This window comes from Crocuta crocuta, unplaced genomic scaffold (genome assembly GCF_008692635.1).
Source record: "Crocuta crocuta isolate KB4526 unplaced genomic scaffold, BGI_CrCroc_1.0 scaffold133, whole genome shotgun sequence".
Classification (NCBI taxonomy): Eukaryota; Metazoa; Chordata; class Mammalia; order Carnivora; family Hyaenidae; genus Crocuta; species Crocuta crocuta.
The window spans coordinates 3964043-3988022 of record NW_027529438.1 but is presented as its reverse complement, the minus strand read 5'-3'; the positions used below and the strand labels follow the sequence as shown (position 1 = coordinate 3988022).

The following is a 23980-nucleotide window of genomic DNA, read 5'->3' as shown; positions in this document are numbered from 1 at the left end:
GGGGGGGGGGGAGGAGAGAATCCCAAGCAGGCTCCTGTGCTGTCAGTGTAGAGCCCAACCCTGGGCTGGAACCCATGAACTGTGAGGTTACTATCTGAGTCAAAATCAAGAGTAGGATGCTTCACTGACTGAGCTACCAGGGCACCCCAAAGACTGGAAGTTCAATAGCGGAAAACTGTATTTTGTCTTTTTAAAGGTTTTATTTGTAAGTAATCGCTACACCAATGTGGGGCTCGAACTCACAACCCTGAGATCAAGGGCCATGAGCTACACTGACTGAGCCAGCCAGGCTCCCCAGAAAACGATTTGAATATAACAACTTTCTAATGATTAAGCTGTTTACTAAATAAAACTTGTGCTTTGAGGTAACCTTTACTGAGTCTTAAAGATCAGTGGCCATCAGTGTTGTATAGGAAATCCCTGCACTGAATAGAAACTAAAGTCAGAGAACTGCTAAGGTCTCTTACAGTCCAAAAGTCTATAAAAGTCAAGTATTATAGAAATGCAAAATAGGATTTCATTTGATGCAGAAATCAGTGAATTTGTGCTATTTAAATCCCGAATATGCAGGAGTGCTAAATATAAATGAGATCTGAATATTAATGTAGCTGAATGTCTTATTGTAGAATAGGAGTTGCTCTAGGTTGTGTCCTTCACATCTCTTCCCCCGCCAAAATAAGATTCACGAACTTTTTCAATTTCCTATTCTTTTTTCTCACTCTCTTTTTCTTCCCTAAGTCACAAATGGTCTGCAATTGATTGCTGTGCTTGGGTTCCTCAAAACCACATATATGTGTGTATAAATCAAAGCGAGTTCTCCCCCACCCCAGGTTCTTCTGGTTGTGGGTGTCGCCCACATAGTCTTGAAACAACGAACAAAGGAGCGCTGTATTTGGCTAGTGGGCGTCCAGCTCAGGCGGCAGCTCAAGCCCAGGAATTGTGGGGCACAAAGCTTATCCAGGTGGTCAGAGGAGGTTCCCTGGCCTTGGGATGGTGGTCTGCGTAGTTCCCACGATCCTTCCTCAATTTGGCCTCAACTCGTGTATCTCTGCTCTGCAGCTTCCCATCAGAACGGATGGAACCGGTTTCCCCCGGGCCTCAGCCGGCCTACTTGGGAACGAGGGGAACGAAACTACCCTGGAGTCGCTGGTGAAGGATCAGGGCAAGTCAGAAGTTCAGTGGTGCGAAGCAAAATGAGTATATTCGCAGGTAAAACGCAGACCGCACAGTTTGAGTCAGCGCCATTCTTGCCGCCCCCTGGCAAATTCTGGTAAATCCAGCCCAGGAAGACCGTGCAGAAAGAGAGAACCAGAAAAAAATCAACGGTGAACAACGCTGAAGCGGACCGATTCCGAGCCTTTTAAAGAGCCGGTGCTGTCACGTGATAGATAGAGCCCCGCCCCCAAGGTGGCGGAGACGTTGTGCGTCACTTCCGTCCAGGCCGGAACTCAAGATGGCTGCGCTCCTGTTGAGGTGACTTTAGACTGGGGCTGGGAGTCTGTGTCTGCGGCTCTGGGGAGGCCTGCGCCGCCCCTGCCATCTTGCCGACGACTGTTTGCACCGTGCCGGGGCAGGGGAAGGGCCCGCGGGTGTGCGGGCCGCGCGTCCTGGACTCCCAGGGCCCCTTCCCTTCCCCTCGCCGCTCCGCTCCTCGGGGTCACTGGCCCGTTATCTCCTTAACTCCCTAGCGAGGAGTCGCGCGGCTTCCTTCCCTTCTGCTTCCCCCACCTCCAGTACTCTCCCCCCAGGTTGCGTTCGGGGCTGCACCCAGAGCCAGGCTGCGAGAGAATAAATAGTTAGGACTTCGAGGTCCGCGGACCATGGGTCGTACGACTTCGAGCTCTTATTCGGGCCTCGGGAGGAGAGATCTTGCTGGACTTGGCTTTTGCCTAGAACTCCTGCAGACACTCGTTGCTGGCAGTTCCTGACGGGCCCCTGGCGGAGCGGGCAGGAGTCCTGGATCCCTACCGCGCGGGCGATTGGAAATAGCGCTCATAGCGGTCGCTCTACCGTCCTAAAGCAGCGCAGGGAATTCACTTTTAATTTATCTTTTTATTTGGGGCGGGGAGTGGATGTCTTCAGTTTTTCTACACAAGGTCATTTACTGTCCGGAGAAGTATCCTAGGTTTTCTTCTATTCTGTCCTGTCCACTGTCTAGCCCTCAGTCTCAGCCTTTCTAGACGGCAGCGACTTGAGTGACTTTACACACTCTTGGTACAAATCCCAGCATAGTTTCGGGCCAGGCCTATTTTTGGAAACTATTTGTTATGGAAAGTTAGTTTTAATGTTGAGATTTAATTCCTGATTTCCCCAAATGTCTTCTCATTTCTCTTTCCACTTCAGTACACCCAGTATAAAAATAGAGGGGCTTTATTTAGTTTTTCTCGGTGACAGAACGATTCCTCTTGGGGTTGAGATCAGGAATGGGTTATCTTCATCATTTTTCTCCTTCCCTCTCATTTCCAAATGTATCTTTTTTTTCCTAAGGTGTTGCCAGCGCCAGTCTTGCCAGAACTGTGTTCTTTATTCCAGGTAGTTTTACTGTAGTTGAATGATTTTGAATTCTTTGATGTATTTTGGTGGATGTCAGGGGCTTTCGGTGGAATTGACATTTACCTTGAAATGATCATATTGGTTCTAAACAGTTCATTTGAGGAGTTTCTGGATTATTGTTTGGAAGCTGACAATTATCATACTCATTAAGTATGTCCAGACAGTATCATTTTGCGGTGTGTAGGACTGTCACCACTAGAGTTAAATTTCAAGAAATAAACTTCTTGTTCATTAGTATTAGTCTGAGGCTCATGGGAAGGGTGCCTTTCCTTTTTTCACAAGGAATTTCTTAGGAGGGGATGTAGGGAATTAAACATTTTTTTTTCTGATTGAAATTCTGAGTCTAATTCCATTTCACTAGAGGGGTTTGAAACGGTTTATAACGTGCCAACTTAGACTCAAAGAAAAATACCTTCTAAGAAATCCTAGGAGCTGGATTCTAGTTCTCATAGTGTCACTAGTTCCATTTATTTTGCACAAGTCAAGGTCACTGATTCCGTGATTGTGGTTTCCTCATTTGTGAGTGAAAATGGTAATAATTTGGGCTCACTTAAAAGAAGTTTCAGGGAAATATTTTTAATGCTTGGCTAACTAAAAATTATTAGTTCCCAAAGTACTGTACATCTTTCATTTTTATTTTGTTATTTATTTATTAAAAAACTTTTTATGTTTATCTGAGAGAGAGAGAGAGAGAATGTGAGCAGGGGAAGCGCAGAGAGAGAGGGAGACACGGAATCTGAAACAGGCTCCAGGCTCTGAGCTGTCGGCACAGGGCCCAGTGCGGAGCTCGAACTCCCAAACCGCGAAATCATGACCCAAGCCAAAGAAAGAAGCTTAAACGACTGAGCCATTCAGGCGCCCCTGAACATCATGGCTTTTAAATAGTGCTCTGTATTTTGTATATTCCCTAAACAGTTCACAGACTAGCCAGGGATAAATAACCAGCTGAGTAATGCAAGCCGCATTGGCACTTAGTCAAGGAATGACTTGCCAAAGCCAAAACGAAGATGGAGAACTAAGCAAGGAACAGCTAGGCTTCTGTCTAATAAAGTTCATGCTGCTTAACTTGAGAGCTTCAGTGTTGCTCTTACCGCAGATATTTCTGAGCACAAAGTCACCAAGAGTCGTTAACTATGTGCACATCGCTCATCATATAAAATGGTACCTGTGAAACACCTCTAAAAATAAGATTTAATTTTAAATCTATAAGACTGCTTTTTAAAATAAGCATACCTCATTTACAAACCATCTTTGTTGAGCCTCTTCTGTGTGTCAGACATTATCATAGGTGGTTTAGATACAGAGCATTCCAGTCTTATCCTTGAGGAGCTCAAAGTCTAGCAGAGGCAATAAAGAGATTAACTATTAAGCAACATAATACGTGCTCCTCTAGAGATAGGAAGAAGTGGTGTGAAGCATGGCAGGGACAGCAGGGGAGGCTAAAGAAACTACGAAGTTACCATCCAGGAGTTGTTGGATTTTTTTTTTTTAATATATATTTAAAATTTTTTTTTTTAACATTTATTTATTTATTTTTGAGAGACAGATAGAGGCAGAGCATGAGCAGGGGAGGGGCAGAGAGAGAGGGAGATAGAGAATCCGAAGCAGGCTCCAGGCTCTGAGCCATTTGTCAGCACAGAGCCTGACATGGGGCTCGAACTCACAAACCGTGAGATCATGACCTGAGTCGAAGTCGGATGCTCAACCGACTGAGCCACCTGGGCGCCCCAGGAGTTATTGGGTCTTGAAAGATGAGTTTATCAGACTGTGAGGGAGGTTCCATCAGAGAACGGCATGAGCGAAGGCATGTCATCCTAAGACAGCTTGCTCTGTCTGGGTGGAGTGTAATAGTCCGTGTGGCAGACGTGCAGCGGGCCGACGGGAATTTGGAGGAGAGTGGGTCCGGAGCCTTGGAGTGGACCGTGTTGAGAAGGGCCTTGTTTGGCTACGGTATGGACCTTACACTCCCAGCAGTGGGGAACTGTGAAAAGGCTTTTGGGCAGAAAACCAATGAAATCAGCTTTATTTTTTCAGTAAGTTAGCTTTGTTAGAGGCTGATGCTACGGAGATCAGTCCAGGAGCTCCCTTGTCTTCCCTTTGTGAGAAACAGAGAGGATAAGGACTAAATGGACTGGAGTTTCCCAGACAGTGTTGGTAGGACCGGGTGATGCCTCACGTGTACATGGGGGTGACAGAGATGACATCAAGGACGACTTCCGTTGCGGTTTGGGAGTAGGTGGAGGGCCAGCAGTCATGAGTCGGGACTTTTGTATTTCATCCTATTCCTTGTTCAAGGTTATACATCTATTTTAGTGTTGCTCTTACCCCAGATATTTGTGAAACTTTCTGGCATACCATCAGATCAGGGTTAGAGGCCATATAAGAGAAACTCATTATATTACAGTCACATCTTGTTTTGGACCAAAAATGGTTTTATTTAGTTTGATCCCATAGACTTGGCTTTGAATAACGGGGTTTTTTCCCTCCCAAAAGTCAAATCCATTTTCAGCAGATGAGTATTTTTATCACCACTGAGGGTTTTAAAAAAGAATGTGATGTGAATTCTGAAGACCTTGGGGAAACCAGTGAAATACTGGTCATATCTTTTATATGTGGGCTGAATTACAGTTTTGAGAATGCTTTTCTGGCCATTTTCTTATGTAATCCTCCCAGCAACCTATAAGGTTGGTCTTTTCAATCCCATTTCATGTATGAAGAAGCTGACGCTCAGTGATCCCCTAAAGTTACAAAACTTCTGCAGAACGGAACTCCAGTCTGACATTTTAACTTTAATCGTCTTCCTGTATCACCCAATCCAGAGAAGAGTTTCACACATCATTTGAACAACGATTACGTTTTTGAGTAGACATGTCTAATGCATTTAGAAAGGGACAGTGCTAACTAGAATGGCAGCTTCTGGCTTATTCATTAAAAATAAAACAAATGAAGTACTGTTACTTTTTAGCTATAACATGTAAAGCACTGATCCTTGGTGGAACTTTCCAGAGTTCCTGGTTTCCCATGAAAGGCAAGAATCAATACCTACTTTTTCCTATTTCAAACAGGGCTCTGGACTTGGTGCACCTAGTTTCTGTGAGGGCCTGGTGGGAAGCTTACATTGGTATTTGTCAGGGAAACAGCATTAGGCAGAGCGCTGTAGATTGCAGCCCACATCCGCAAACTCTTGCTGGGGAGCTGAGCGACCGGGCCCAGCCTGGTGTGCGGAATGCGTGCCCTGCGACTTCAGAGCCACAATTACTTCAATTGATTGAAGAGATATGTTCCCACTTCTTCCTTCTGGGAGCCTCGGGTACACAATGTCGGCATTCACCTCTTGTCTCCAGAGCTGGAGAGAGAGAAGAGCCAAAGGAAGTGTTGATTGGGTTATTTTACCATCAAATAGTGTGCCCTTCTACTGTGCTGGTGTAGCCAACGGATTTTGAAATGTGTATGCTTCTGACATCGATGGTGTGAGGGACACTGTGAGCTTTTTTACAAGATTGTCGGACCTCAGTGGGATTTTATATCCCCACAGTGCCTTGCACATAGTGGTTATACAGTAAATTTTTGTGGAAACAATGCATCTTTTTTTTTCTAATTTTTTTTTAATGTTTTATTTATATCTAGGAGAGAGAGACAGCGTGAGCAGGGGAGGGTCAGAGAGAGAGGGAGCCACAGACTCTGAAACAGGCTCCAGGCTCTGAGCTGGCAGTCAGCACAGAGCCCGATGCGGGGCTCGAACCCACGAACCGCGAGATCATGACCCAAGCGAAAGTCGGACGCCCAACCGACTAAGCCACCCAGGCGCCCCAGTGCATCTTTTATTTTAATTTCGGAGCTTCAACTCTGATAACTTTCTTAAATACTTCTGGAAAGGTTTGATATAATAATGTGAATAGAGGAGCCTAGTGGTCGTGTTTTTCCTAATGCTCTGTGAACTCTGGATCAGTTAAACTCTGTTTACATAGAATGCCTGGGCACTTTCAAGTTTTAGACTTGAAAAGCAGTTCTGGTACTGTTTTGATAGATTTGAAAATAGCAACTTTTATGGAAACCAACTTGGCAATAAACTATTAAAAATTTTAAAAAATAGCAACTTTTTAGTAGAGAACTTGTAAACCCTCTTCATGTAACTCTTCACGTGGTCAGTGAAATCTTTGCGTTTCCATACTTTTTGCACTATTAGAGACTTCTTTTTTAAGTAGGCTCCACGAATGTGGTGCTTGAACTCAGGACCCTGAGATCAAGACCTGAGCTGAGACCAAGAGTCAGATGTTTGACTGAGCCCCCCAGGCACCCCTAATACAGACTTTTTGACTTGAAATTCATCTGGGATGTCTGGAACTTGATGGTAGCTCCTGAAATGACAGCTTAATATTTAAGAACCTCTTTCTACAAACCCCTTATTCCTCAGCCTTCTTAACTCATCCCTTTGCAGCTGTATTCTTGTTCTTCTTCCTCACCCCTATCTTTTTTTTTCTAAACTTTTTTTAATTTTTAATTTTTATTTTTGAAAGAGTGTGAGCAAGGGAGGGACAGAGAAAGAGGGAGACAGCGGGATCCGAAGCCAGCTCTGTGTGCTGACAGCTGCGAGCCTGATGCGGGGCTCCACCACGGACTGTGAGATCATGACCTGAGCTGAAGTAGGATGCTCAACCAACTGAGCCGCCCGGGTGCCCCAACCCTCTCTTTTAACAATGACCTCTAAAATCTATTGATTTATTTAAAAATAAATCACGTTCTATATTTCTCTGTCGAACAGTACCAACTCTCATTATTCTTTGACCTTGTATTATATGTGTTGACCTAAAACTTTATTTTGCATCTGTTGGTTATATTTGTGATTATACTCAAGTTATTTAAAGCTGTAGCTTTCCAACTAAAAAATAATTTCAAGGACAGTGATCCTGTCATTGTTTTCATCTTATTCTTAATTTTTCTCTCCACTCCTAAGTCTGATATGATACAAAAATAGAGAGGTTGGTAAACTGAAATTGATCTCTAAATGCGTGTTGCTCTTTATTCTCTCTCTTTTTCTTTCTTTCTTCCTTTTCCTTTCCTTTCCTTTCCTCTCCTTTCCTTTCCTTTCCTTTCCTTTCCTTTCCTTTCCTTTCCTTTCCTTTTCTTTTCTTTCCTTTTTAGATTTTATTTTTAAGTAATCTTCACACCCAAGGTGGGGCTCGAATTTACAACCCCAAGATCAAGGTCGCCTGCTCACTGACTGAGCCTCCGGGTGCCCTCTTTTGACTCCCTTCTCTCTTGTCTTGCAGACATGTTGGCCGTCATTGCCTCCGTGCCCACCTTAGTCCTCAGCTCTGCATCAGAAAGTAAGTTTCTAAATCTGTAGAGGTTATCATGACTCAACATTTTTTTCTTTGGAAACAGCGGTGGGCTGTTGGTTTAGATTTTGGGGATATGTGTGAAAGAAAGTAGCTGTAGATGGTTGGCTGTAGATCGTTGGCTGAAAATTTAGTGATTGTGGGTCACTATTTTTCTCATCTGGTAGTAGAAGAAGGAGGGATTAGAATATTAAATTTTAAATTTGGGAAATATTTTATACTTTCAGAAAAGTTAGAAGACATATTTTACTATGTTTACTTAAAGCTCTATATATTTTAGGTTGTGTCTTCTTTGGTTTTTTTTTTTTTTAATATTTTTATTTATTTTTGAGAGAGAGAGGCAGCGTGAGCAGGAGAGGGTCAGAGAGAGAGGAAGACACAGAATCTGAAGCAGGCTCCAGGCTCTGAGCCAGCTGTCAGCACAGAGCCCAACGTGGGGCCCAATCCCACAAACCGTGAGATCATGACCTGAGCTGAAGTTGGACGCTTAACCAACTGAGCCACCCAGGCGCCCCTAGGTTATGTCTTATGAAATTGTTACTTTTGTTGGTCAAACCTGATCTGATACTGACAGTTTAATGTGGTTCGGGCTGATGTATATTTAATTAGTGTTAGTATTTTCTCTGAATTCTTTGAGATTAAGTTGCAGACACCATGATGCCTTACTTCTAAATATTTTTTTAAACTTTTTTTTGGTTTATTTATTTTGAGAGTTGGGGGAGGGGCAGAGAGAGAGGAAGAGAGAGAATACCAAGCAGGTTCTGTGCTGTCCACACAGAGCCCAATGTGGGGCTTGATCCCACGAACCATGAGGTCATACCTGAGCTGAAATCAAGAGCTAGACGCTTAACTGACTTTCCCCCCAGGGACCCCCTAACTACTTCTTCTAAGAAAAGGAACATTAGCCTATGTAACAGTATAATTATATAAGCACAATTATCAAATTCAGGACATTTAACATTGATATACTTTTATCCAATACAGAGTTAGTCGTCAGATTTTCAATTTGTCCCGTATAATGAACTTTATAGAAATACAGCCCTCCTGTCCCCCCTCCAGGAGCTAATTAGGCCCACACTTTGTATTTACTTGTCATATTTCTTTAGTATATTTTCACCTGGAACTGCTTCTTAGCCTCCTTTGTCTTTGATGATACAGTTTAAAAAATTAAAAAAAAAAAATATTTTTTAATGTTTTATTTATTTCTGAGAGAGAGAGAGACAGCACAAGCAGGGGAGGGTCTGAGAGAGAGACACTGAATCCGAAGCAGGCTCTAGGCTCTGAGCTGTCAGCACAGAGCCTGATGCAGGGCTCAAACCCACAAACCGTGAGATCATGACCTGAGCCGAAGTTGGATGCCCAACCGACTGAGCCACCCAGGCGCGCCCTCCCGCCCAAAAAAAAAATTTCTGAACATTTATTCATTTTTGAGAGACAGAGTGTAAGTGAGGAAGGGGCAGAGAGAGAGGGAGACATAGAATCCAAAGCAGTTTCCAGGCTCGGAGCTGTCAGTACAGAGCCCGAAACTGGGCTCGAACTTACAAACCAGAATATCATGACCTGAGCCAAAGTCAGATGCTTAACCAACTGAGCCACCGTCGGCGCCCTGATACTGACATTTTTGAAGAACACAGGCCGGTTGTTTTGCAGAATGCCTTTCAGGTTGGGCATGTATGACTGCTATGATTAGAGTCAGGCTACCCATTTTTGCAGGAGTGATATGTAATCATATTCCTGGTTATATTCACTTCAGTGGACATGTGATGCCATTTGTCCCATTGTCAGTGATTTTAACTGATCATTTGAATAATGGAATGTCTGCTAGGTATTTTTCCACTCTGAAGTTACTGGGTTTTTTCCTTTTGTAATCAATAACTAATCTATGCGTAGGTTATGTTTTCTTTAGAGGAATGGAATCGTGTTTAATACAGGCACATAACAAATTGTTGAACATAGCTGTTCAGCACTTGGCTTCAACTCAACCCAGTGACAAGGGAAACCAAGAAACTGCAGAGGTGCTGAGGTCTTGATTTTTGCGGATGTGAAAGGGAGTCTTGACAAACCAAATGAGGGCAGGCGGTGCTGATGTATGAGGCTGCACCCGTGCCCTTGGGAAAGGGTGATCCACTTATGTAAATGATTTTGAAATATTGTACTCGCTCTGTTGCCCAACACGAAAGAAGTAGAGCTTCCATTGCAGGACCTGCATGAGGGTGGGGGGAGGTTGGAAAGAAGAGTTATCCTCTGACCTGACCTTCCTGGGTGATTGGGGTTATTCATAACTGAGTCAAACTTGGCCTAAAGATAAGAGGATTGGACAGACCTGTTTTCTTTATACGATGGGTTCATCCAGCCCAGCTTAGCTTTTTTAATAATAACTTTTTGTTTTGTAAAATCTTGAGACCAAGTGTACTTCTGATCATTTTAAAGTCTTCTGGCTTCTGGTTTTGTTTTAGTGCTGTTCCTTTGGGAACCACAGCCAAAGAAGAGATGGAGAGGTTCTGGAGCAAGAACGCTGGTTTGAACCGTCCTCTGTCTCCTCATATCACCATCTACAGGTAAGGGCTCTGGAAGCAGGGAGCCTAGCGGTCATGGGGGAAGGTCCTGGAGGTTGAGCCATCACGTCCCTGATTATTTCCCTCAGGCCTTTTTTATAAGAAGACTATTTTCTGTCTTCTGGCGTTAGAAGGTAATCTGTTCTGCAGAACTACCACTTGGAAAATGCTGGCAAGTCAAAATGTAATTCCCGTTCGTTGAAAAATGGTATTTTGAAACAATTTCAAATTTACATAGATGTTACAGAAACAATGCACTCAGTTCCTGGATACTCCTGTGCACAGTCCCGTTTGTTAACATGTGCAGTTGATGTAAGATCAGCGCGCAGAGATGATGATGTCCTGTTAGCCCTGTGGTAGTTCTTTTGCTGCTGTAACAAGTGATCGTAAACTTTGTGGTTTAAAATAACACATTTATCATCTTCCAGTTCTGTGGGGTGGAAGTCTGACACAGTATCACTGGGTTAGAATTAAGGTGTTGGTAGGGCTGCTTTCTCTTCTGGAGGCTCAGGGGAGGAGTCTGTTTCCTTGCCTTTCCTAGCTTCCAGAGGCTGCTCCGAATCCCTTGGCTTGTGGCCTCCTCCCTCCGTCTTTAAAACTAGCAGTGATGGGTGACATTCTTCCCCCTCCCCCCACCACTTCCACCCTGCTTCCATTGTCACAATTCTTCTCTGCTTCCCTTCTTCTGCTGCCTCTTCCACTTTTAAGGACCTTAGGGATTATGTTGGTACCATCCAGATAATCCGGGCTAGTCTGTTTAGCCTAAGGTGCGTTTATTAGCAACTTAGTTTCATCTGCAACTGTTAATTTTCCTCTGCCATCTAACGTAAAATACTCACAGGTTTCAGAGATTAGATTGCAGACATCTTTAGGAAGGTCATTACTCATTACTCAATTACCCTTGATACTTGAGTGCATGTTTCATAAATTCAGGGACACTTTATAGTACAACCATCACAGTCAGAAAATTAGATTTGAAACCAACTTAACAATGAACTATTAAAAAAAAAGAAGAAGAAAGAAAATTAGATTCGACCCAATGTTACCATCTAATTCTCATTCATATGTTGTCAGTTGTCCTTTGTAGGTCCAAGATCCAGCCCAAGATCATGTACTGCACTTAGTTCTCTCTTTAACTCTGTAATCTCCTTCGGTAAGGAAGGAGTCTTTTCTTATCTTTTATGACCTTAGCAATTTTAGAATCTTAGGTTTGGGTTGTTTGCCTGATGTTTTGTGACCTATGCATTTTTGGCAGGAACACCACTAAAGTGATGCTGTGTTCTTCTCAGTGCCAGGATGTACGTGATGATGATTTATCCCATTACTGGTGATGTCAACTTTTTTTTTTTTAATGCTTATTTATTTTTGAGATAGCGTGAACAGGAGAAGGGCATAGAAAGGAGGACAGAGGATCCAAAGTAGGCTCTATGCTGACAATAGTGGGCCTGATGTGGGGCGCAGACTCATGAGCCATGAGATCATGACCCGAGCTGAAGTGGGACGTTCAACCAACTAAGCCACCCAGGTGCCTTAAGCAGACACATTAACTAATGATAAAAGTTATATCGTCTGGGGCACCTGGGTGGCTCAGTTGGTTGAGCGTTCGAGTTTGGCTCAGGTCACATGATATTCTGGCTGGTGAGTTCAAGCCCTGCATTGGGCTCTGTTCTGACAACTTGGACCCTGGAGCCTGCTTCGGATCCTGTGTCTCCCTCTCTCTCTGCCCTCCTGCACTTGTGCTCTCTCTTTCTCTCTCTCAAAAATAAACATTAAAAGCAATAATAATTATTGTGTCTGCTTTAGTTTCTCCATCTATAAAGTTAATGAATAAAGATAGTGTGTTTATTAATTGATCATTATTTTATGGGGAGACTTTTACCCACCATCTGTTGATGATACTTACCACCAACGTTTATTAGTTCTTACTGTGAGTTATTACTGTCATGGTTGTCAGATTATAAATTTTCTGACTCCATCATACCTTCTAGATTTATTTGTAAATAAACAAATTAATAGAACGAAGCACGCTTTATCAGTGCAGGCTCAAGGATTCCTAAAAGGAAAAACTGTTTTCTCCTCTCCTCGGATGGCACCAGCTAAAGGAAAAACAACCCCATCTCCTCTCTGCTTTCATACTTCTGATATTGAATGTGGAGCTTTTTCCCACACCAACCAGTTTTCCAACTCCCTGGATCCCAGCTCGGTGTCCAGGAATTCATTTATGACACTTACTTTCTGGAGTTAGTGCAGAGCCGTTAGGGTAGGGGCTCAGTCCCACAGGCTGTCCCCCACTTCAGATGCCCATTTGCAAGTCCTGCACTTTTGACTGACCAGCTGTAAATCAAGGGTTCTCTTTACCCCCTCCTTAGGTTCAGTCATTTGCTAGAATTGCTCTCAGAACCTGGAAACATTTACTCAACATTTACCAGTTCATTGTAAAGAATACTACAGACGATCCAGATAAATAATAAGGTGCCCTTTTAGGTGCCTCTGTGTCCAGAATAGTTCTGAGCACAGGAGCCTCTGGCCCCATGGAGTCGGGGTTCTCCAACTTCGTGACATGTGGACGTGTTTACCAGTCTTGAAACTCGCAACCCTTTACTTTTGGGATTTTTATGGAGGCTTCGTCATGTAGGCACGATCAATTATTAACTCAATCTCTGTCCCCTCTTTCCTCCCTGGAAAAAGATGGGGTGCACCTGAAAGTCCCAAATTTCTAATCATGGCCTGGTCTTTCTGGTAACCAGCCCCCACCCAGAGTCACCTCATTTGAACAAAGGACACTCTTACTGCCTAGGAAATTCCAAGGGATTTAGGAGATGTGTGTCAGGAATCAGAGTCAAAGACCAAATATTAGAACAGAAGATGTTCCCAGCCCTCCTATCACTGAGGAGATTAGAAGGGTTTTAGGAGCTCTGTTAGAAGCCAGGAAGAGAGACCTTGTAGATGCGTGTTTCTTCTTATTTCACAGTTCCTATTTTGCTTCAAGGGTTATTATACTGTTACTCTGCTTTATTTTGATGTTAAAATTGCCCCACACTCTGGGGCGCCTGGGTGGCTTAGTCGGTTAAGCGTCCGACTTTCGCTTGGGTCATGATCTCGCGGCTCGTGGGTTCGAGCCCCGCGTCGGGCTCTGCGCTGACTGCCAGCTCGGAGCCTGGAGCCTGTTTCAGTCTGTGACTCCCTCTCTCTCTGACCCTCCCCTGCTCACGCTGTCTCTCTCTCTCTCCTAGAAATAAATAAAACATTAAAAAAAAAAAAAAAGTTAAAATTGCCCCACACTCAACCTTCAAGGAGGCTTCTGCAAAGTCAAGATCTGGGTGCTAGACGGGCTCGTTGCTACCAGGATGTCATTGCTAGGCTGTGTGTGGATGCAAACCCAGGTGTGCATGTGGGCATATGCGTGTACACATGGGCACAGACGCATCTGTGGCTCTCCGTCTGTTGTCCTCCGAAGTAGCATCGATAACTGTTAGGTGGTGTCTTCAGAGAAAGCCCCTCTAGACCTGCTCCTTACTGGTTCATGCGGCGAAGCAGCGCGAGCTCCATTGCCCTCTTTACTTGGGTTCCCGCCAGGGAGGCTGGCCATTTCTTTGCCACCTCCACAAATACCACAACTCTTCAGATTTTTTCCAAGCCAGATTCCAGAAATAATTCTGATTGCAGAAATTGGACATTCTACTAAAACAGAAGGAGACTAATAAGTGATCTTAATCCTTGCAACTTGGTGGAACTTTTTTTTTAAGAGAGAAAATATTTGGGGGAGAATTGTAATGATGAAGAACTTCTCAAATTATTCTGAATCTATCTATATATATATATGTAAAGCCCTGGCCTTTTTTCTCGGGTCACATAACAAATGTTAGTGAGCTGGTGGTATGAGTCTTTCACTACCTTCTTTGCTCTTCCAGTTATGAAACTCTAGACATACTTGTTCGGGGGGAGGGGAGAAGCATCAGAGAACATGGGGCTGTTTCCACGGTGATATGTCCAGGAAAGATGTCTGATTTATGTTTTATGGAATCATATTTTCTATTACTAACTTCTTTAGAGTTTTTTGGAAGAGGCATGGGAATAAACGGTTAAGGTAGCACTTTACGAAGTATTATTTATTTCACTAAATTGCATCACTTTATCAAAGCAAAAGTGTATACAGGCCTGAAGTTATCAGGAGAACAAGAGTCTCTGAAATAGATATTAGAAAACTTTTGAAAACTTTGAGTTGGAAGGGTCCATAAAACTTAATTTCATCATCAGCCTCAACCTCATTGGCATTTTTTGTGTTTGTTTTTTTTTTAAGGTTTTATTTTTAAGTAATCTATACACCCAACATGGGGCCCGAACTCACAGCCCCGAGATCAAGGGATCAAGGGTCACACCCTCTACTGACTGAGCCAAGCCAAGAGCTCCACCCTCTTTGGCTTTAAGAATGCTCCTTTGGGGGCGCCTGGTTAGCTTAGTCAGTTGGGTGTCCGACTTTGGCTCAGGTCATGATCTCACGGTTCGTGGGTTCAAGCCCTGCATCGGGCTCTGTGCTGACAGCTGAGAGCCTGGAACCTGCTTCAGATTCTGTGTCCCCTTCTCTCTCTGATCCTCCCCTGCTCAGCCTGTCTCNAATTTCATCATCAGCCTCAACCTCATTGGCATTTTTTGTGTTTGTTTTTTTTTTAAGGTTTTATTTTTAAGTAATCTATACACCCAACATGGGGCCCGAACTCACAGCCCCGAGATCAAGGGATCAAGGGTCACACCCTCTACTGACTGAGCCAAGCCAAGAGCTCCACCCTCTTTGGCTTTAAGAATGCTCCTTTGGGGGCGCCTGGTTAGCTTAGTCAGTTGGGTGTCCGACTTTGGCTCAGGTCATGATCTCACGGTTCGTGGGTTCAAGCCCTGCATCGGGCTCTGTGCTGACAGCTGAGAGCCTGGAACCTGCTTCAGATTCTGTGTCCCCTTCTCTCTCTGATCCTCCCCTGCTCACGCTGTCTCTCTCTGTCTCTCAGAAATAGATAAAACATTAAAAAAAAAAAAAAAAGAATACTCCTTTGGATATTCCACTAAGCTTCTGTGGGGGCTGTGGAGCTGGCCAGCATGCAGAATGCACTGTAGGCTCCCAGCCCTGGGTAACCAAAGCAACTTTACTTTTATCTGTTTTACCTATAGTAAAACCTTGGTTTACAAGCATAATGTGTTCCGGAAACCTGCTTGTAATCCAAAGCACTTGTATATCAAAGTGGATTTCCCAATAAGAAATAATGGAAACTCAGATGATTCGTTCCACAGCCCAAAAATATTCATATAAAACTGGTTACAGTACTGTAACATAATACCAAATAATAAAGAAAATACAAAGTATAAAAAAATAAATTAACCTGCAGTTTGCTGTAAAAATTCACACATTCCTTTGTGAATGGTGTGAGGGAGATGAGAGAGGAAGGTTACTATGTAGGGTGACGTTCACTATCACTAACAGATGTTGGCTACAGTCCAGTATTAATAAACTCTTGTCATACATTGTGTTGAATGGAACTGACGATAAGGCAGCAGAGGAAAGGGTCTGTATCTGCAGGCAGCCGGACCTATCATGAAACAAAGCCTTCCTAGACTCACTCTCGTGTGGAAAAGCAAAGGACTGTCAAAAGGTGCTCTGAAGTTGGGGCGCCTGGGTGGCTTAGTCGGTTGAGCATCCGACTTTCGCTTAGGTCACGATCTTGCGGTTCGTGGGTTCGAGCCCCGCGTCGGACTCTGTGCTGACTGCCAGCTCAGAGCCTGGAGCCTGTTTCAGTCTGTGACTCCCTCTCTCTCTGACCCTCCCCTGCTCACACTGTCTCTCTCACTCTCTCTCTCCTAGAAATAAATAAAACATTAAAAAAAAAAAAAAGTCCTCTGAAGTGACAAAAAATACACTAGTGCCAGTTGTGGGCACCTTCCAGTGACTTCTGTCAGACACCATGGCCTGAGACCAAGCGTCCGAGCGTAGAGACGATCACTCACAATCCTGCAGCGAGAGAGAGAGAGAGAGAGAGAGAGAGAGAGAAAGAGAAAACCATTGGCTCAGTTAGGATCATGTGATGGTCAGCGTCACGTACTACTCGTATTGCAAGATCTCGCTCGTTTATGAAGTTAAAATTTATTAGAAATGTTTACTCTTCTTGCAGAACACTCGCAGAACAAGTTACTCGCAATCCAAGGTTTTACTGTGTTGGATTTTTCCATTTTAAGAAAGATGCTGCTCACCAAAAAAAAAAATAAAGTTTAAAAGTCACGGTTGTACCTGATGAGTGAATCCTCTCCACGCTATTTTCATGTGGTTGTCTGCCTGGGCTTAAACCCCTCGAGCGTACAAGGAACTCCCTTTTCCAGTTTGGGAATTTCTCCTATCAGAAAACCCTTCTTTTATTGAAGTTGCCACAACTTTTTTTTTTTTTTTATGTTTATTTTTGAGAGGAAGAGTGAGCAGCAGAGGGGCAGAGAGAAAGGGAGACGGGATATGTGAAGCAGGCCCTGCACTGACAGCAGAAAGCCCGACGCGGGGCGCGAACCCACAAACCATGAGATCATGACCCAAGCTGAAGTTAGATGACTGAGCCAGCCAGGCACCCCAGAAGTTGCTACAACTTATATTTTCTATCCAGTGGCTCTGGTTTTACCTTGAGTCACATGAAATAAGTCTAAGCCCACTTTTTCTCCGACATCCATTTCTTGATTTTCGTGTGTTTATTGGCCATTTGTATATCTTCTTTGGAGAAAGAAATATTCAAATCCTACGCTCATTTGTTTAATTGGGTTGTCTTTTTACTTCTTTTTTTTTTTTTAGCACTTTTTTTATTGCTGTAAAATATGCTCTTGCCATTTTAATTATTTTTAAGTGCACGGTTCAGTGGCTTTCAGTCTGTTCACCATGTTGTACAAACCATCACCACTGTCCATCTCCAGAATCCTTTTATATTCCTAAATTGAAACCCTACTCATTAAGCAATAATTCCCATTCTCCTCTGCCCCCAGCTCCAGCCCCTAACCATTTCAATTTTCTGTCTCTGTAAATTAGACTACTCTGGGCACCTCATAAAATGGAATCATACAATGTTTGTTGTCCTTCTGTCCTTGGCTGCTTTCGCTTGGCACAGGGTCTTCATGGTTCATCCAGATTGTAGAATGTGTCCGAATTCCATTCCTGTCTAAGGCTGAATAAATACTCTGGTGTATGTATACACTGCATTCTGCCTGTCCATTCATCTGTCCATGGACATTCGTGTTGCTTCCACCTCTGGGCTGTTGTGAATAATGCCGCAGTGAGCATCGGTGTACAAATAAATACCTCTTTGAGTCCCTGCTTTCAGTTCTTGTGGGTGTATATCCAGAAAGTGAACTGCTGGGTCATATGGCAATTCTTTATTTCATTTTTTGAGGAGCCTGCCCTACTGTTTCGTACAGGGGCTGCACCAGCAATCCTGAATAAGGGTTCCAGTTCTGCATCCTCCCCAGCACTCGATATTTGTTGTTTTTGTTTGTTTGTTTTTAACAATCGCCATCCTAATGGGTGTGAAGAGGTGTCTCATTGTGATTTTGATTTGATTTTTGATTTCCCTAATGATTAGTGACTTAGAGCATCTTTTCGTATACTAATTGGCCATTTTTATCTTCCTTGGAGAAATGTTTTTTACTTTGTGGTATTATTTGCAGCACATTGTTAAATCACATGCTGAAACTCATATTCTAGGTCTCTAGCTTTTCCTTGATTAGCATTCTGTTAACAGTCAAAAAAGGAAATTAAATGAATACATTTCAAATAAGGTATTTGCTCATTGCTCACAAGGTGCTTGATACTCTTTTAGGAGTTGGAAATACAGAGATGAATAAGATATGATCTATGTTCAAAGGGTTCTGGTGTCCTGAAAAAATTTTTTCCTAAGGGAAAATTTTAGTGGCTCTTCGTGATTACCTTTTCTGTAAGTGAATTCAAACAATCTTGATTTTCTAGACTAGACTCTTAACCTAATGTTTGAACAGGAAATCGTGGAAATCATTTGTCTTTGCTATGTGATACCGAGGCCTCTGCTAGAAAACACAAAGGCTGAGGCTGAACTAATTTGAAGATCCATTTACTCCCATGTCTTGGGTTGATTCTGGCCATTAGAGGCACCATCATTTTCTCTCCACCAGCGTCTTTCTACACGATCTCTCTGCATTGGCTCTTTGGGGTTCCTCACAGCAGAACAGAGTGTGATTTGGAAGTCATGCAATGTCCATTCTGCTACATTCTGTTCCTTGAGGGTCAATCATGAAATTCTGCCCAAGTTCAAGGGGCTAAATACTTGCCTGAGTAACAAGGAGTTACAAGGAGTGACAGGATTCTGGAAGGTCATGTGAAACTGGAAATAGTACCGTGGTTGTTTGGAAAATAAAATCTCCTTCGCCCACTCAGCACTAAGCTAACCCAGGCTATGGTTTTAACCATTTTTGAATATCAGGGTAACATTTGACTTCAGCAGTTTCTCATAGCTCTCCCATTTTCCACTTCAGTATTTCTAAATACCAGAGCAGTGCACATGTTTCATCTGGTAGCTCTTTCCGTCATGGGATTTCATTCACTGGCCATGGGCCCTAAGTGCATTTGGAATGCTAAGCAGTGTCTTATAATTTCCCCACCTCGGTTTTTTTCAGTTCTCTCAAATCAATATTTGTTCTGTCTTTTTCAGTCTGATAATCATTCTCTTTGGCAAATAAAATAGTTGAGCAATCTGCTTTGTACTCTGTCATCTATTAACATAAAATTGTCCATCCCGGTTAGGAGGCTTTCTTTCCCTGAATACAATTTTAAAAGCCCCTTTTTGTTGTCCTTGACATTTTTGCAAGCCTCAGCTCATTCTGGGTTTTAGTCTCCTGATTTATCTAACCAAATTATGTCATTGTTCTCTGCTTGTCCTTTGTCATGTGGCTCTTCTTCCGCCTTTTATATTTATCCTGCTAAGTCTGAGTTAAGCAGAGTGGTGTCTAGCCAGTTTTTTTGGTTTCTTTGGACATTACTCCTTTCTTACTGTGACCATTTTCATTACATGGTTAGAATGTCTTTTTGAGATTTGTTTCAGCCTGCTCGGGTCCCTTCCCTTTAGAGTGTTGAAACTATGGTCTGATTATGCTCAGCATTTCCAATCTAAGCTGACTTTCTAGGGTGAATGTTCACTTTATCCGAAGACTTCTCTTCTTTCCATTTCACAAACCAATTCTCTGGAGCATGAGAACTGGGTCCAGAATATAGCAGTGTTAGTTGTCCTTCTATGGAAACGCTTCAGCAAATTAATGATTCAGAACACGATTTGGAAAGGGGTTTGATGACAAAGTATTTCAAAACTACCGTGGATTAAGAAACATACTAAATCCAGGAAAATTGGATTTGAAAATTTGGGATAGGTAGTTCAGGGAATACATGGTATGCTCAGTCTGAATATTTACAGGCATACAGGAAGAGTTCAAGGGTGACTGTGTGTTCTGTGAAACTGGATAAACAAAACTTACTTAATTTTCCTTTTCCTTCAGTCTTGGGCCTAGAGCAAGGGAGGACCCAGGTGGTGGTAGTCTAGGGAATATTTTCTAACTTTATGCAACTTTAATTGGTGCCTTTGACCCACCCCCATTGTTTTTCTTCTTATGAAAGGAGGAGTTTCCTTCTGGTAAAAGGGAGGGATGCTTCTCCTGAAATAAATCAGTTTTCATACATTCAAACTAGAAAGTGGAAACACGAGAATGTAAAAGATATGTTTTGTGTCTGTGTGTAAATCATGCCTATTTCAGGTGGTTCATGTTCTCTTCGCCAAAACGGACTGTGTGTTGTGGTGGCATATTTTCCTTTTTTTAATTGCCTTTGTGTATTTCTTTGCAGTTGGTCACTTCCCATGGCGATGTCCATTTGCCACCGTGGTACTGGCATGGCCTTGAGTGCAGGTATGGACATGTGTGTTTGTATGTACACGCGCTCAGGCACACACACTGAAGAACTTTGCTGTTTCTGTGGTTCTTAGCACCGCCTCCTCTGCAAATCACCAGCTTGATTTAGAGAAAATGATGAGTCCATTTAAGCTTATTGTTCATTTGTTCCTTTAACAATTCATTATGAGTTCCCAGTACGCTTATGTTCTTTCCTTAGCCAGGTGTTTAGTTTGTTTGTTTGTTTCTTTGTTAGTAGGCTTCACACCCAGTGAGGAGCCCAACAGGGGGCTTGAACTCATGACCCTGAGATCAAGACCTGAGCTGAAATCAAGAGTCGGGTACTTCACTGACTGAGCCACCTAGGCCCCCCATCCCTAGCACATCTGTTATGTATTATATTTATTGAAATTACAGAGAACAGAGATAGAAACGTCATAGAGATGGGCCAGCCGACTACACATTGACCAAACACCGTCCAAGATGAGTCATCAACCTTATTCTTCCAGAAGCTCCGCTTTAGCACCCATTCTTTATCACCTAAAATTGATTAGGCCCAAAAAACCCAAGTCATTCTCCAATCTTGCAAAATCTTGGTTTACAGCCCAGAATGTCTATTTATTTACTTACATAATATGAATTGTATGCTCTTCTTAGATAGTGCATCCACTTCGGGTAGTCAAGTTTATTGCAGGTAGGAAGGATTCAGATTTTAATCAGGTTTTGGGATCTGATGCATCTTCCCACAATCGACAGATACTTTACAAGAAGGTCAGCTATATTTAAATTTTTTCCCTGGCTGGTACAGGAAATATGGACATATTTTTGTTTTCTGTGATATTCTTCAGGGACCCCGCCCGCCCCCTGCTCCGGGCTGCTGTAGACTGTGTGTTTACAGAAGTGGTCGTCAGCAGGACTGCTGGCTCCAGTATAAGGACCCTGTATGTAGGCAGCTGCTGCTAAGACTTTGGCAGAAGTTAGCGAATGCCGTGTCTTTGCGATTCTACATCAGATTTGTTTCGTTGATGATCAAGGACGGATAGGAACTCCTACCTAAGCTCTGATATTGTCATTCCTTTGGTTGGTGAAGGGATGGTGGAATCTAGGTATCAGGATAATTGCTCTTGGAATCTGTGTATAGTTTCCGGCTTTTAGCCCACTTGGACTGAAATAATACAGTAAACTTCAAGATCAGGTTATGTTAGCTGTAAATTCACAGCTTACTTTGAATCTTACAATTGCCAGATTGATTCTTTATGCTTAGTTTCGTGGTATTGATGAGCAAATTTAGTCCTAAAAATCATTGAAAGAACAAGAGCCTTTATCAGGCTTTAGTTTCCCTGTTTATCACCGCTGAAGGAGACAAAGGATGTTGACTCTTTCATAGACGATACTAATTACAAAATATTCATTTGCCAAACATAGCTCACTGAAGGTGATACATATTTTTTTCACGACTGTACATAGTAATAACTTATGTTTTTCTATCTCTACCCCCTCGAGTGACCTTGTATTCATCAGCGTGTATCCAGTTTATTCTTAACGTTCTCCCCTAATTCCAGGATGAAACGTAGTGCCTGTTGTTTATACGGTAGTAGTTCTCGTGTTTCTCTCAAATGTTGAAGGTCCCTTCACAACTGGAAGGGAACCTGTTTTCGACAGGTGGGTGATGTAGGCAACCCAGTCCACTCTCTAAAACCCCAGGTTTATTCCTTGTAAAATGAGCATCTTACTAATGCCTCTCCCAGAACGGATGGAATTTCAAGAAACTACACTCTGGATGTTGACTTATGAAAACAGGGATGAGAAGTATGATAAATTTAATGGCAACAGGCCCTTAGGAGATGATGAGCACGGGACCAAATGGTGAATCTGGCCTAAAATGAAGTCAATCCCAGCAGCCGTGCGTTACCTTTGCATTCTTATGACTCTCTTCCAATCTCTCTTCCACTTAACAGCAGGAAGAACAAAACCCTTATGAAAGTAAATTGAGTCACATCACACTTAAAGTCATCCTATTACTGCATTCGCCTTTGTGCTTCGATTACAGTTCAGATCTCCATGGTGGCATCGCATGCCCTGCCTGATCTGCCCTTGCTCCCCTGCTTCCTGGGCTCTGGCCACACTGGTCTTTCAACTCCTTTGACGAGCAAAACTCCTTCTCACCCCAGAGTCGTTGCCTGCTCCCTGAATCTGAAATGTCTGCTCCTACCCTTTCCTGCGCTGTGCATGGGTAGTTCCTTTTTATCTTTTAGATCTGAACAAAATTGTCAATTTAAAGAGTACTTTATGGGACACTTGGGTGGCTCAGTTCGTTGAGCATCTGACTCTTAATTTCGGCTCAGGTCCTGGTCCCAGAGTCATGGGATCAAGCGTCATATCGGGCTCCATGCTGAGTGTGGAGCCTGCTTGGGATCCTCTTTCTCTCTCTGTCTCTCTCCCTCCCTCGTCTCTCTCTCTCTCTCTCTCTCTCAAAAAAAAANTACTTTGCTTACCACCATCTCTAATTAAGGCGGTTCCAGTTCTAGTTCTTTTGTTAATTTTCTGTTTCACAGCACTGTTCCTTCATAGTTCTTATTGCACTGGTCACCTCTTTCAGAGCTTTTATTATATATGTGTAATTATTTTGTCTGCTTACGTTTTAGAAATCTGTCTCTTATTAGACTGTTGACTCTACAGAGAGTGGGGACTGCATGTACCTTTTTTACCATTCGTACCCACTACCTGGCACTCAGGTGCTTAGTAGATCTGTGCTTACTAAATGACTACAACCATCGAAGTCATTTTGCTCACAGTGGTCATTTCAGAAGTGTTCATTCTTCCTGCCTTGTAGTCCATCTCCTTCTAGTCTGTACACATTAGACATTAAATGGCCTCTATTGTCGAGGGTGGAGGAGTCTAAGGAGTAAGACAAATAAATACTCATAATGCACTGTGGTAACTTTTTAACAGAGATATGGGATCCCTGAGGAGAGACCGTCTCTGCAGGGGTTGGAGAGCTTGAGAGAAGGATGAGGGGGAGAGGTCCTGAAGACGAGGTAGAGGAGGGCATTCCCACAGAGAAACTACCTTCTGGCCCAGGGTTGGGAAGTGTCCAGTCACTGGCTGGTGATGACGGGGTCTGGCTGTGTGAGAGTAGTTTATGGGCGAAGTGGCAGAAGTAAGGCTGGGAAGTATGCCAGACAGTGAGGGACTTGGGCTGCCATGCGGGGAAGGTGGAACTTGATCCTGTAGATCTTTAGAAGCCATAAAAGGTTCCTGTTCTTGGGGTGCCTGGCTGGCTCAGTCGGTAGAGCATGCGACTCTTGATCTTGGGGCCATGAGTTCAAGTCCCACGTTGGGCATAGAGCTTTACCTTTAAAAAAAAGTTCCTGTTCTCCTTTGTTTCAGTAATAGGACAGGCTGGTTGGGACAAATCCACTCTAGAGATTTTGCGGCCAATACATAAATTGTAAAAAGCACGTTGAACCAAAAAGTGTGATGAAACTAGTTTGACTTTAAAATGGAATTTATGGAAAAGGGACTTTATAAACATGGGAAGAGATAGCCAGTGATACTCTTCCGTTGCCTAGATGTTGTAGGGATTGAAATACTCATGATTTGTCGTAGTGA

At 43.1% G+C, this 23980-nt stretch overlaps 1 protein-coding gene across 1 annotated transcript in view; it reads left to right on the top strand.

Annotated features, from left to right (window-relative positions):
• Positions 1 to 1431: 1431 nt before the first annotated feature.
• The window catches only part of SDHC (succinate dehydrogenase complex subunit C), a 38409-nt gene continuing 15860 nt past the window's right edge, over positions 1432 to 23980 (top strand). The window contains exons 1-4 of the mRNA XM_077760068.1: positions 1432 to 1473; positions 7824 to 7880; positions 10349 to 10450; positions 20325 to 20386. Of these exons, the coding sequence (XP_077616194.1) occupies positions 1454 to 1473; positions 7824 to 7880; positions 10349 to 10450; positions 20325 to 20386 (241 nt within the window). The 5' untranslated portion in view covers positions 1432 to 1453. The remainder of the gene's footprint in view (positions 1474 to 7823; positions 7881 to 10348; positions 10451 to 20324; positions 20387 to 23980) is intronic.